Source organism: Nymphalis io, chromosome 8 (genome assembly GCF_905147045.1).
Source record: "Nymphalis io chromosome 8, ilAglIoxx1.1, whole genome shotgun sequence".
Lineage (NCBI taxonomy): Eukaryota > Metazoa > Arthropoda > Insecta > Lepidoptera > Nymphalidae > Nymphalis > Nymphalis io.
The window spans coordinates 10,589,038-10,605,031 of record NC_065895.1 but is presented as its reverse complement, the minus strand read 5'-3'; the positions used below and the strand labels follow the sequence as shown (position 1 = coordinate 10,605,031).

The 15,994-nt window shown below is 30.8% G+C and overlaps 1 protein-coding gene across 1 annotated transcript in view; it reads right to left on the bottom strand.

Annotated features, from left to right (window-relative positions):
- LOC126769950 (uncharacterized) overlaps positions 1-14,352 on the bottom strand; it is a 148,353-nt gene extending 134,001 nt beyond the window's left edge. The window contains exon 1 of the mRNA XM_050488983.1: positions 13,748-14,352. Within this exon, the coding sequence (XP_050344940.1) occupies positions 13,748-13,763 (16 nt within the window). The 5' untranslated portion in view covers positions 13,764-14,352. The remainder of the gene's footprint in view (positions 1-13,747) is intronic.
- Positions 14,353-15,994: the final 1,642 nt, after the last annotated feature.

Here is a 15,994-nt window from a genome sequence, read left to right as displayed (position 1 = left end):
TAAAAAGGTGGCGGGCACCAACTGGATGCGGAAGGCGGAGGACAGGGAGCTTTGGCGCACCTTGGGAGAGGCCTATGTGGACAATGATATGATGATGATGATCGTGGACAACGATTGGCTGTTGATTGATTGAAAGTTAGTTTTGGGTTTGAAATTTTTTAAATAATAATAAAGTAGCTTTCAAGCTTCAAGAAGTTATTTTTATCAGAATAATTTGGGGTATATTATTTTAAATTCCCAGAAGGTTTTTATTTATGCCAAAATAAAATTACTTAAAGTTTTCTTAATAAAACCTTGTAACAACAAACTATGAAACTAAAATCGAAACTCAGTCTTCGTAGCTTAGAAACTCAAGCACCCGTCGTCCCAATTTATAAATATATATTAAAGCTAAACACGGCAAGTGTTACAATATATAGTAACAAATATTTAGCGCTTCAATATTTCAATGACAGGCTTGAAAGTGATGAAAATAAAGCGATGAAATATTACTTGAATTATGGATGAAAAAATTCTAATAATAAATTATGACACTTTGACATAATCTTGTACTTATGTTATATAACATGGACTGAGAATACAATTAAATAATAAAAAAAATAAAAATAAATAAAGAACATATATATATATATATATATATATATATATATATATATATATATATATATAAATATATTGCGAGTATATGATATTTTAATGAAAATTTAATTAGATCATTGGGATGACCTGAGAGAATTTAACTCTGCAATTGTTACGAATAAAGCCCCTGACAGAAGCATATTTTTTATTGTCTGTAAACTAAATGTCAAATTACTACACGACCACCTCAAAAACGAGTTTGATTCATTATTCAGCTATGCATGTGTATGTGAGTTTCATTGTTCCACCATAAGCTTTAAATGCCTGAACAGATTTCGATAAATAATAATAAATGTCCAAAGGTTGTATGGAAGAGATCGCTCTTTTAGCGATAAGACCGCCTTTTATACAAAATAGTTTTCGTTTCTTTTGTGTTTGTGTTTAAAATGGTTCTGTAACTCTTTTGGTGTACAATAAAGCATATTCTATTCTATTCTATTCTATAAATGATTTTAATAAAAAATCAAGTTCGCAATACATTTTCTTTATAAGAATATAGTAATATTTTTCGTATTTTGATCGCTAAATAATTTAAAATGTTATAAAAGCATTTAGAACATTCACTGAGCTGCGCGGAAATTGGTTAACCTGGTGACACTCGCTCGGTATTTACGGACCCAAATACTTGCTAGCGGGCAAAAATTACTGCAGAATTCAAACTTTCTATGAAATAAAAGATAAGTTTTGAAATCATTGAACAAATTGTAATAATTTTATTAATGATTCCATAAATAAAGTAGTAAATGCAAGTTGTTATATTTAAATAAAGATAGGAAGATCTCCTTTCATAGAAACTTTATGCTTCTTTAAAAATAAACAAAATTATTCCTTCCTATATAATTTTTTCCTATACATAGATACTTAATATATGTCGATAAAGCGAACATTCAAACAATAAAAATAAATAACAGGTTTTTATATCGATAGTGGTATTATATTATATTTTAATGAAAAAAGTAAGTACATTTCATGTCATCTACTCTTGTTCTGGAGGGTAACGTGGGAATTATAATAATCATTATTTATATTACGATTATTTAAGTTCCTAAACGAAAATAAATCAGAAGTAAACCGAAAAATAATATAACAAGAACCGTGTCACCACGGCGAACAAAAAAATAATAATCATCATATAGATACTCTGTGGTATTTTATACTCTGTAGCGAGTGCTGGCGGGTTAATATTGCGGTGCTGGTATTAAAACGTGATACGCCCGATTAAATAGTAGGAAATTTGAATAATTCGGTCGTCCTAAATACCGCGTTGGACCCGAATAACAAAATATATTACATTCTTTCCAACATAAAACCAATGTGTGACTCCACAAAGCCTACATTCAACAACAATTAAATTGAAAATATAAGCCCTTCGTAAAGTATTCATTTTAAAATTGAACGAAGTATTAAAATTAGCTTTGTTAATCGAGTTTAAAAGAAATAAATTTATCATTTTGATATTAATAAAAATATTTTATAAAATAATAAATGAACAGAAGCTGATGTAATGATAAGCTTTCTTTCGGGTAAGGTGACATTTCTTAACGAGCACTAGCCTAGACTAGACTAGACCAGAAAAATCAAATAAGTGACTAACACTTGAGCGTCACTATAATAAATTGTTTATTATTACAAAAATATATTGATTATTATATATTGGGAACGGTGGCCATTCTCAAGACAACTGCGTTGACATTACAGTTCATAAATGTAAGCACAAATACAAGTGCATCTTTTATTCCCTAATTCTCATAATCCAATGTATAATGGCAATCCCACACAATCGGATACTGACCATAAATTTTCCAGATATATATGTGATTTTCACTAAGACATTAACACTGACTAACTTATTATGATGAGACAAGATTTAATCCCATGATATCAGATTTGTACTCTTATATTGCAGATACTAAGCCAAAAGTATGATATTGCTTAAATGTCTGTTACAATAATATTTCGAACAATTGCCTAGCAGTTTTCGGGTTTCTGACTTCCGTACCCATACATCCGCTTTGCCTAAGCATTATAATAATTTATTTAGTCTACAAATATAATCATATGTTTTAAAACCGATGTCAAAACAAGACAAAGATTGTTCAAGACAAAGACAGTTAGTACATATTATTATTTGTTAACTCAGAATAATGCTTTCGGGTCCTATCTTTGTGCAAAACAAACAGTTTCTAAGGAAATAGAGGTTCTTATTGTGGTCTATTTGTTTGTGTTTATTTACTACATAACATATATTGTAGTAAGGGAATGCAAATGTATTTTATTCAAATATCTATAAGAAAAATCACTTTCGAGTTTTATTTATACTAGTTTATTATATTCATTAAATTATTTAGCTATTTGTAAAAACTGGGAAGTCTTATTTATAAGGATGTCAAAGTTCCAGCAGTGATATTAGAATTCACTTCATGAATTCACATTTCACTCGTGAACTGTTTCAAAACTGCTAGAATAAATCGCTATTTTGATGCGTTAAAATATTATAATTATTAAAAATATTAGATAACTCTTTCTGATATTTCGCCATCATGACTATGTAGCGGTAAGTTTTCAGTCTACAAGAACGGAATAGCTTTACTGTATTTATATAGATAATACTGCCTCGGCCTGATTGCCTCGTTGGTCTAGTGGCTTGATGTAAGGCCACAGATCCGGAGGTTCTGGGTTCTATTCCCAGGTCGGGTCAATAAAAAGCTATAGAGTTTTTCTGTCAGAAAATTCTCAGTAGCAGCCCGGAGTCTGGAAGTTGGCAGTGTGTACACTCCCGTGCCTCGGAAAGCACCGGTCTCGGAGATTAGCCGCCGTGGCTGAAATCGGTCACGACGATATCATTATAGATAATAACTATTTATATAAATTTTATTCAATAAACGAAAAGATGGATTTCATGAAATGTTTAGTCTTAAGAAAGACTCTAAAAGGTTTGCAAATTAATCTATTCCTTCAAAATAATAAACCATATCTGGAGAATTTTCTTTGTATCGATAAATTATTATAAATATTGACTATATCAGATCCTCTTGTATGGCACGTTACATCGTAGATGGTTATTAATTTAGCGGACAGGTTATCAAACTCCTGAACAGTTAATGTAGGCATAGACAGCTGAGCTAACGTCCAATACCTAACGAACATATTATATAAAGTCCTATAAAGACTGTTCTTCAAGAATATATAATAATATATAATATAATAATAATACATTTTCATGTTAATCAGTATATTTATAGTTAAATACATATCTTGTAGACCGTTATACAATTAATCCTACACAATTTTACACTTTGCTTGGGAATAAAGATTTATCAAGAGAATTTTGAAATACCTTTAGTATAATAAACAAATAATATCGTACGCCCATCGACATTTTTAGGATTTTTTGTAAATGAATGTGTAATTATTAATTATTTTTATATCTCTTTGTAAAGATTCTATCATTAATTAGATACACATTTGTTACGAAAATATTATCAAATAAAAGTAATGATAAATGTCTTAATAAAATCTCTTTCAAAGTGTCGTTGAAATTATTGCAATCGAAGGATACAAGCTTATAGAGTCCCTGGAGGGTAATAATTTAAACTGGACCAATAGCGTTGCTCCCCGAAGGTGAAGCTAAACATCAATAATCAGAACAAAGGAAATTACACGTAAGGGATCGCAAAGCTGTACCAAACAGCCGACGTTTTATTCAAAGCTCTGTGAATTAAATGTCGTTTTTTATTTTATATGCTCAACAAATATATTAGTACAGAGAGAAAGCGATACATTTCTTATATAATATTTATTTATTTGCTTTCAATCATTTTCTTTAGATCTTCTTAACAAGATTTGCGGATTAAGGCCTCGATGATTCTCTATATTTCTGACGCTTCAGTTACAACCAACTTAAGTTGACAGGTTTCTCACTTAGAATTATCTTAAGTCGTGGCAACGACTGAACGCCCTAAACCTATTATACCAAAGATAATCGACTAACCATTATATGAACAATATTGTCATCATTTGATATAAAAACATATTTAAAAGAACATTTTAAGCACCAAAATCCATTCAATATTTGGTCCCAATGTGCTTTAAAATATAATGTATTATAGTCTAGTCACTTACTCTGTGGATTAAAGAATTAGGAGAACTTTGACATGATGAAATTCAAAAGAATAATATCGATATATCTGCTTAGCAGAAGAGGTCTCCCTTAGCTCTGCTTTGGTTGGATATTAACTTGCTATTACTGAATAAGAGACGATCTTATACAAGAAGCTGTGCATAGCAGTAGCGAGCGTGAATGATTTACTCCTATTCCTTAAGAAGAAACTTAATAAAATATAAAATTGGCTTACACTGACTTCTTGTTCTAGTGACTAGTTTATAAGATTCGGGAGATCTTTGTTTCGATCCCCGGGCATGACCAAAACCACTTAATTGGGTTTTTTTAAGGATATTCTCTGTAATATCCTGAATAAAATTGGCAGTTTTAAGGCTACCGTGCCTTGGAAAGCACGTAAAGTCTTTAGGAAAGCGCTTGAGTCGAAAGTCTGTCCCATCATTTCATAAGATTATATTAATAGTGCACCTGTATTTCTTCGCACACTTCATCACAATAATGTTGACTCCATTAAAACCGCCACCGTGACCGAAGTTTTTAAAGAGGAATTCATCTTCATCATACCTTGGTATACATTAAAGGGTTCTTAAAATATTAACCGTCTTTGAAAGATTATTCATTGTAAAGTAAACAGCAGATTCAAATTGTCGCAGGAGCACCTAACAAACAACATGTGCAGATAATTCCCGCCATAAAACATTTTTATTGCATTCCGTCTGCCTTTACTGCCTTATGTTACGAAAAACTGAGACAATAATTTAGGGTAAACTCGACCGATAAACATGGATTTGGGGTTAAATATTTGTTGTTTTAAGTAGAGAATAATGTCTCTTACAAAAAGTGACAACGGATATTTTTCATGTGACAAATAATAGTCGCAGACCTGGATATTACCATTTATAAACTTATAAGGTTATATAATCTTTAAAGGCTGCTGTGTCCATTTTTGTATGAATATAATGCAATGTAAACAATCTAAATAGATTTTCACGATACTTCTCAAACGACAAAAACAGAGCAGTGACGTCGCAGTGGTTAGAAAAGGTGAATTTTAACCAATGATTACAATTTTAAATCCGTGTAAGCACCACTGAATTTTTATACTTTTCATTTCAAGGATAATATCGTAAGGTAAGCCTCATGTAGCGGATGACATATGATGGCATATATACATGCTGCTTTACCACCTAATACATAAAAACAGTTTTTCTGATAACTAACGCATACATCCCTGAAAATCTATTAATAACGGTTTTACCAATTTTCTGAATAACGATATAATAAACGTATAAAAATATGAGATCAACTCGGGATCAACTTCCATAGAACTTATTTGTAAATCATCCAAATCGGTTTCCGAAAAGCCGTATCCGAGAAATCGTAAAACCTCCACTGATTTATAAAGTCAGATGAAAATATAATATTAAAAAAACCCAAGAACTTTAATAAAAATGCTGAATCTCGACTAAGTGTATTTTGTTTTTTGAAATTATAATAAATATAAAATAAAAAGGATAATTCTACATTGCGAATATACCTACAGCGAATATAACATTTTAGCTCCATTACGAACAGACAAACACATTCGTTTTCAGAAACAGATAAAGTACTTCGCATTACTCCATATATATTACGAAGAGATGGCAGTTATAATGTATAAGATAACAGCACTTTATAATATTAATCACTTCAGGAATACTCAGATATATTGGTACCTTAAATTTCTTTATTAAAATGTATCCGTTATTTGCTTTAACGAGAAACCCTAAGGACTAATTAATGAAATAAAAAGCCCGAAATGCAGCTTAAATTATGACTGGTAAGGCATTTTTTTTATCTCCTTCCATTTTACGTACTTGGAATTTACATTTCAATTATATAAATAGAATATATAATCTTTGGCTATACTTTTATATATATTTAACTTTTGTATAATAATGTCCTTGTTATTAAAAATAAAGTAGCAGGCTGTAAATTTCCCACCACTGGACCTTATCTCCGTTTGAGGGAAAGGTTTTTTATATTATAGGACGGGCAAAGAGGCCTTCTGATATTAAGTGATCACCACCACCCACAGACATTGGCGATGTAAGAAATATTAACCATTTCTTTTATCGCCAGTACGCCACCAACCTTGGGGGCTTAGATGATTTGTCCCTTGTGCAGTAACCTAACTTACTCACCCTTCAAACCGCAACACATCAATACTAGGTATTGCTGCTTAGTGGGTAAATATGAGTGGGTGGTACCTACCCAGACGGGCTTGCACATAACCCTTTCCGCTATGAAAATAACCCTACCACCAAACGGTGATTCGTCGTTTTAATACGTGTATCTTTTCAATGCATTGAAAATATGTAATTAATATTATATAATAAATAATATATAATTTTTATAGTTGCATATAACTTAAAGCAATTCATCGATCGTGTTCTAAGTAGGAATTGTTCATCTTACAAAATTCTACAGGATAACAAAAAAACAATCTATTAAATTTAAGAAGTAATTATATATACTTATTTAGAATACAATCTGATGAGTCATAGATTATTATAATGTATTATAATGTTGAAAAATATAATGGTGCTACTAAAAAATTTAGCCAAGCTAGCATATACCATTAATATTGTCCCCTGTACGGTTAGTTTGATTTATAATAATATCTTAGATGAAATTTTTACTGTAAGGGATTTCTTAACACTGATAAAGAGGTGACAATTTATTTTACATACTATTTGTAATATTTTTCATTTATTTCAGTTCATTTATTTCAGTTGTCTGGTTTCCATAGCACAAGCTCTGCTTAATTTGGGATCAGATGGCCGTGTGTGAATAATGTCCCAGGATATTATTATTATTATAAACCTGATAATTTTACATCATATATTAGTTATTAGCTATAGGAGATCACTTATTCTAACAAATACATTTATTTCTGAAAAATCGTTCTAGTACCTCTTCTTTTTCGCTGTTATAAAAAGCATAATGAAAAACATCAATACTGGAAACGATTTACCTTTTTTAGTTGCAATTTACCATAATGGACTACGGACCGCAACCTGGATATAAATATTTGATAAATGTAATTTATTTCGTTTTAGATTTTTTTTATATATACACGACAGAAATATCTAACTTCAACTTGTATATTCCATTTCAATCTTCTTTTATTTCTACAAATACAAGATTGAGAATATATGTATAATAAGATTGAGAAGAGATAAGAAGAATACAACCGAGATGGCCTAGTGCTTAGAACGCGTGTATCTTAACCGATGATCGTGAGTTCAAACCCGGGAGTTCAAGCACCACTGAATTTTCATGTGCTTAATTTGTGTTTATAATTCATCTCGTGCTTAATGGTGAAGGAAAAATTGTGAGGAAAACTGCATGTGTCTAATTTCACGGAAATTATGCCACATGTGCATTCTACCAACCCGCATTGGAGCAGCGTGGTGGAATAAGCTCCAAACCTTCTCCTCAAAAAGAGGAGAGGAGGCCTTTAGCCCAGCAGTGGGACATTCACAGGTTGTTGCGGTTGCGGTAATTTGTGTTTATAATTCATCTCGTGCTTGACGGTGAAGGAAACATTGTGAGGAAACCTACATGTGTCTAATTTAATTGAAATTCTGCCTCATGTGTATTCTACCAACCCGCATTGGAGCAGCGTGGTGGAATAAGCTCCAAACCTTCTCCTCAAAAAGGAAAGGAGGCTTTAGCCCAGCAGTGGGACATTAACAGGCTGTTACTGTACTGTACTGTTTATTTTTACACGTGAAAAATGATGTAACCACTAACCTATGAAACTATTATACATATTTTCAGTTTACCATAATGGGGTAGATATACAAAGCTTAATCTAAACAAAATGTCCTCTCATCACATTTCACTTATAATATTAAACTCCTTTACCGCGGACTCACTTCATGAATATGAAATGTTCCGTTACATTATTCACACCATGGTTCCTGTCATTCATGAAAGTTTAAAGTATATTACACCTAAAACAATCAACATGCTTGAAAGAGTAAATGTGTGTCTAGGGACTGTCATTTAATTCAAGTACCTACTTCGTTTTTATTCCTATAAAACTGTAGAACTTATTTCACATAATAGACCCGATATGGCACAAACTCAAGTTTTTTAAAATTACGATCTCAAATCCAAATTAGTCGCATAAATTTGGTAATGGATATAATTTACCCTAAATTATGTTTATTATTGTCACGCTCAGCGTTGAAGGAAACCATCATTAATAACCTGCGTGTGTCTAGTGTGTGTTGCCGCAGTTCCATCACGCTCCAGGTCTAAAGCCTCTTCCTAATAAGAGGAGAAGGTCTTTGTCCAGCTGTGGGATATTTAAGGGATATTCTTTTTTTACTTTTAATGATTTTATATTATTTATTCATGATCGTACTTTTAGAGAGACATATTTTAAGTAAGAGAAATATATCCGCTGTTACTAAAGCGTTTATGAAATAAAATATCAACTAACATTCATAGCTGCAGAGGTTAAAAAGGTGAACCCAATCAGCGGTCAAAACCCCAGACATTTTGCAGGTTTCTGACCTTAGCTAGCTGCCATGCAATGAAAGGCATTGCAGTCTGCAGCCACTCTCGTATTTCCTAAAAACTATTAAGCAAAAGTTAAAAAAAAATATTTATAGCATCAAAGTTTTAATATTCGTATGTCTCATTTATTTATTGTTATTTAAGCAATAGTTATAATAAAATAAAATAAAAACAGCCGTATATATCACATTGCACCTCACTTGTAAAATGTTTTAACTGACTTGCGGTGATACGCTATTTTGATGCGTGTATCCTTTAAGTGTTATATTTTTATAACCAATGTCGCATTTTTTTAATATCACGATCATAATCTGTGGTAATCTTAAAGTACTTATAGAATAATAATAGCTTCAAATTTTGAAATTTACATAATTTAGGACTACACGAACGTGTAGCGCTTAAAACTTACTATTTTTATATAATTCACGGGCGAGACCGTGACTGCGAGTTCTAGTTTAAGCATAATATTAAGAAAACTTTCAGTTTCATTCATGCATCCATTTCATATTTAAGCAGTCCATTTTTTTCATATTTAAGCTAATAAAATTCTCAGATACAATGAAAGCGACGCGGTTGGTAAATTTAACAGGAATTAATGTTTTTTTAATGTAATTAGTACACTACCTTGAAATAATTTTATGCGAATATAAACCTATTATGAGAGACCTAAATATGACATTTTCGATAGTCTAATTATTTGTAAAACTTAAAACGATTTTCTCGAACAAATATTTATTTGTTGTTGCAAAATTATAATAGCTATACATTTAACGTAGACAAGGAAAACAAAGAGCTTTATTCGTTCACGTTGATGTTAGATTAGAAAACAATAGAAACTCACGTAACATGACGTTAGAATTACGTAAGAGAAATAGTATGAATGTTACACTAACATTAAACAGCTCATAGAATCCTTATTACTATTCTTGATATTATAAAATTTAATTATGGGAATTGAATAATATGAAGAATAATAAAAACAATTTTAACATAAATAAAAAGATAATTTTGATGATGAAATAATTAGTTATAAAAATATTTTCAAAGAAGCTCGAGGAAACTATATATAAAGGAAATAACTATAAAGTTTAATACAATTAAAAAAAAACACGTTTCGACCAGATAAAGTTGACAAGTTTCGCTGTAATTAGATCTCGATAGTATCAAATTAGCCGAGATGGCCTAGTGGTTAGAACGCGTGAATCTTAACTGACGATCGTGGTTTCAAACCCGGGCAAGCACCACTGAATTTTCATGTGCTTAATTTGTGATTATAATTCATCTCGTGCTTGACGGTGAAGGAAAACATCGTGAGGAAACCTGCATGTGTCTAATTTCATTGAAATTATGCCACATGTGTATTCTACCAACCCGCATTGGAGCAGCGTGGTGGAATAAGCTCCAAACCTTCTCCTCAAAAGGGAGAGGAGGCCTTAGCCCAGCAGTGGGACATTAACAGGCTGTTTATATATATATATAATATTATATAGTATCAAATTATTGTATTATATTTTTATCCAAGTTACAGTCATATACTTGCAAAATTTTAATACGATAATAATAATTTAAATACAACTTCGTACATTTAAATATAGATACTGACATTCTTAGCTTTTAATTTTTTTGTTTATTTTATTTATTACATATGAAAACACAGATTACAATTAGAAAAAGAAAACGTTTAAAAAAGTTAAAAGTTAGTAGAAAGTGAATATAATAATGGAATGCCTACACATTCCAATATATAATAAAAATACGTAACTCTAGTTACGACAAAATAGAAACCATTTTTAAAAAGCTTAAATTTAATTTAAAAAACCACAAAGCAATTAAATGTAAGTATTGTTATAGCTTTCGTTATTAAAATTAGAGAGCTAAGTCAACTGACAAACTGTTCCACAGATTAACAGAATATAAGATCATAGCAGCAAAATACCTATAAAATTAAAAAAAGAACTAAATACAAACGTTAGTAAGGCAAAAGAGCAGTTCCTTTTTAACGAAGGGGAAGAAACAGATTGTCTCAAGATTGTCTTTTTACCACTACGAGTATAAATTGGAATGGCACATAAAGACTAAGCTACGCTCTCGCTTCATTTGCTCGACCTCCGGGTATAAACACATTTATTCGGATCGATTCAGCTAAACTCCTTTGAAATTCTAGTTCAAATATAATTTTGGATGAATTCCGTTTTAACGCATCGACACAAACGATATTTTAATCGCTTATTATGATTCCAATATAAAATTTTTATACAAAATAAAAACTTAGTGCCTCGTTGGTCTATCTTATAAGACTGCAGATCCTGAGGTCCTGGGTGGAAAACCCGGATCGGGCCAGTAAAACTATATTGGAATTTTATTGGCAGTGTTTACATTCCCATTCCTCGAAAAGAACGTAAATACATAGGTCCTGTGCCTGAACTCTTTTCAGACGCTACGAACTACTGTCCCATCGATTTGTTATTTGTTTGCACACGCACTTGTACACTCAATATCCCGCAAGGTTGGCTAGCCTCGCTAGAGATGGCCGCTGTGGCCGAAATAGTTCGGTGGACATGAATGATTATCATTATAAAAATTGTAATATTTGTGTAAGCAAAAGAAATCGTTTTATAGTATTATTATTATATAGATCATATTCTCTCAACATCAAAATTATTTTTCTTCCACTTAAAAGTTACCAGAAGATTTTTACTTCTTTACTTTTACTTCTTTAGAAACAATTGTTTATAATATTTTTTATGAATTCAACAAAGACAGCCGAGTTATTTGATAATGAATGAAAGATTGTGCCACCATTTAAACCTGTAAACTAAACAGCGGCTTATTGCGTCATTTCTTTTATTTTTATTTTTAAATTCTAGGTTGACTTTGTTAATAAGTAAGCTCAATTGAAGTGAAAAATACCTAGATTCTAGGGTCGAAATCATTGATTTATGCGAAAAAGACTGTCGTATACGTTTATAAAGCGTACACGATGAAGCAAAAACAACATTACATGCCTTTTGTCAACTGATTATGCAGCTATTTACTAAATAAATAATGGAAACGTCCATTGTCACTTTAAATTTTCCTTGTTTAAATATACTCGACAAAATTCGCTAAACATCGTTGATCATACCACATTACATATCAGTTTTGATATGTCCTCGAAACTTTATGCAAATGCCAACAATATGCAATATGCACAAAATTTCAACAAAATCAGATGAACAAAGCGTATAAAATACTAACAGAAGCAAGTATTCATATTTATATACTCAGCTATTAGTTTATATAAATCTTGGGTGAACATTGACAGGTTCTGAAGAAAATTAAAAAATATAGCCTGTACATACTGGGACATAATCAGTGATGGGATCCTCTTTAGTTTGCTGATGGTTCTTTAAGAAATACATTCCTCACGTTTAAATTTAATGGCCTAAATTAAATGGAAATTCAGTGACGCTTTCCTGGATTTGAATTTGCGATCTTCGACTATGATCAACATGTGCTATATATAATAAAAAAAACTACTACCAACGATAAAAAAAAGAAATTGTAAACACAAGTCATAAATGATAATTCCATACAAACGAGCATCCCCCTATCTTGTCTTATAGATGTTTGCAATCAAGTGCTTGTTAGAGCCTATTTCCCCCTTCAAAGCATTTGATTGTTTTCATCCGTAGATATTAAACTAGAACAACTTTGTATATCAATCAAATACGAAATTAATTTCAATTACATGTTCTTTAAAACCATTATTAAATAACTATAAATACATTTATGTAACAATTTAATATTAATTTAACTTCTAAATAAATAACTCTCACGTTATCAATGTTATCCCAATTTAAAATACTATTTTTTGTTTAGAAATTAATTAAAATTTTACCAAAAAAAAACAATTTAAATAACAAACTGGAACTACGCTTTACATTTAGAAAACACACTGGTTACTATAACAATTATCCCTTTTTATTTGTATATTATTTTCAAGGAATAATTCTTGTTTATATATATATATATCAACATTACGTTCGAAACACACATTTTTATTTTTTATTTTTATAGTTCAATCAAAATATACTTAAAATTTTATAAATGATATTTAAATCTTACTTCAAGTTTTATTCGTATATGGCAGTCCTCTTCTCTAAATGAAAATATTCTAGACCATTTGAGATGAATTATACGATTTTTGGTCAGTTCAATTAATTAGTAGGTATTCTAAATTAATCAATAAAAATATATAATTTTGGTTATTTTGGTGTAGTGATATTATTTATCTAAATTCACTACCAAAAATATTTAATATATAGTGGGTGATAAGTCCAATCACTAAATACACTAAATAAAAACATTTAATAAGTAGCTTTTAATGCCAATATAATAATAATTATAATAAATACATATATATTCGTATCTTACCTTTTAAAACGATCATTTTGCTTGCCTCAGTTTTCTCACTGGAATGGTCACAACATCGTTTAAGCGAAATTATTTTCGTAATTTCTCATAATTTATAATAGACACCGAAATATCATCTTATAGTCATCATCGTGCAATTTCTTAGTCAATTATATCAATAAAATCAAATGTCCAACAAATTAATAATTACACAGTTGTTGAACATCACACACTTTAATATATTTTAAGCGACACTTATTTAATAGCTTCCGTGTTTTCAAATATCAAGATTCAAAGAGAGTGCAATTGAAAACAAGGTCGAAGCTCTAGCGCGGGAAATTGTGTCAAGGCTATGCAGACACCACAATAACGTTAACGCGTCGACCACTGCAACTAAATATCACCATATACGCTTATATACTCAAAACTATTTTTTATAATTTCCTAAGACATTTAAACTAATCTAAGTGCTACACTTAAATTTAATACGCGATACGCAACCTCTAAATAAAATCGTGAACGCGGTATTTTTTTTAATTAAATTCTGACGCCTCGTTATTTTCGAACTAATCCATTTTCAAATTTTTGACATCTCTCGTCGGGTACGTTCTCGCGCGACGCAACATCCCTCTTTCGTTCCAAAAGGAGACTGGAAATGCCGGTAGAGGCCGCTAGCCGCAAAATTGGCGCAATTTTAACGCATGCGCAGGACATTTGCGAACCGGCGGGATCCGATGTGACCCGATGCCCCTCGCTTGATAGAAAAATCGAGGACGTAACGTGACGTCAAGCGCTCGTACCACAAATACAGTATGGGTTAATCGGACGAAACAAAACAATTTACCAAACTGATATATTCATAAAAGAGCACACTGAGACAATAAGACAATTTAAAAAAAAAAAACTTATCCAACCGGTTTTATACAAGTATGTAGTAACAATTAAAACAACACTTTAAGTAAATTATGAGACTGTTACGCTATCTATCTGGTTTTATCTCTCTCTAGATGCTTTCATTATTCTTATGAGGAAAAATACAAATCCCTTTCCTTAATCCGGGTGGAGGTAGCGGAATTGTTTTGAATATTCGACCATTGTGGGCCTTTTAGCCGTAATTCGCATTTCTCTTGCAAGAAATTTCCCCGCCTGCTTTTTTTTCATAAATGGTGCTTGGAGACGGAAGGTGTCTTTGATATCAAGATTACAAAGCGAGGAATTACCAGACTTTATGAAAGTACCGCTTTATTCGGTCTTATTTTTGTCTTTATTGTAATATTACGAAGGAATATAATGTCGAGAGAATAAAAAATACTATGAGAGAACTGTTATGAGTTTGTATCATTTGTGCATGCACTAGTATTCATACAAGAAATGCAGTCAATTTATTAAACTTAACACAGCATATTGCAGCATACTGCAGTAACTATTATAGTGCTATTACAACGAAATGCTCGACTCAGAGCCTGTTCAAATATTTTAGCAATGCGTCCCGCTATATTGTTTGCTCATTAAATTTACAAGGTGCTTATTAAGGAATTCCTGTAAAATAATGATGATTTTTCATCTATTTATAGCTAATTGTATAAATACGTATTAAGCAGCAGCACTTTTCCTTAAGAACCTCAAACCTCTCAGTATTATTATAATGTTGAAAACCGAATTACAGGTACGCTGTTTTATGCTTGTGTCCTTTAAATGTTATAGTAAATATCGCATCTTACTCTCTAATATTTCATAGTCGTGTGCTGCATTGAGTTTTGGGTTTTTTCTTAGATAAGTTTATGGTTTACATGTTTTTAACAAAGAATGATAAAAAATATAAAATTAAATATTTTTGCGCGTTAGTGCCGTTTATCAGATTGTAAATGATGACTTATCCCAAGATACTTATAACAAAATCTTGCAAGCAGTTTTTTTTTAGTTACTCGAAAAGAAACCTTAATCTTTATATTATAATCGGATAAGTATATATTTTAACATTTTATGTTATAATCATAAGCAATTTTACGTGTACTTTGTTTATATAATAATAATATCTTAAAAATATGTTTCATGTTAACATATTACATATACCATAGCATGTATGTGTTATGTAATACAAAGCTTAATATTGTTATAACCGCTCCGAAGTTATATTCATATTCAATTGTAGATTTATTAAATAAATTATTTAAACTTAAAGTAAAATACTTGAATTTTATAATACATGCTTCTTTGTAAGTACTTAATTTTGTATAAAATACTTGATCTATTTATGTAAGTGAAGGG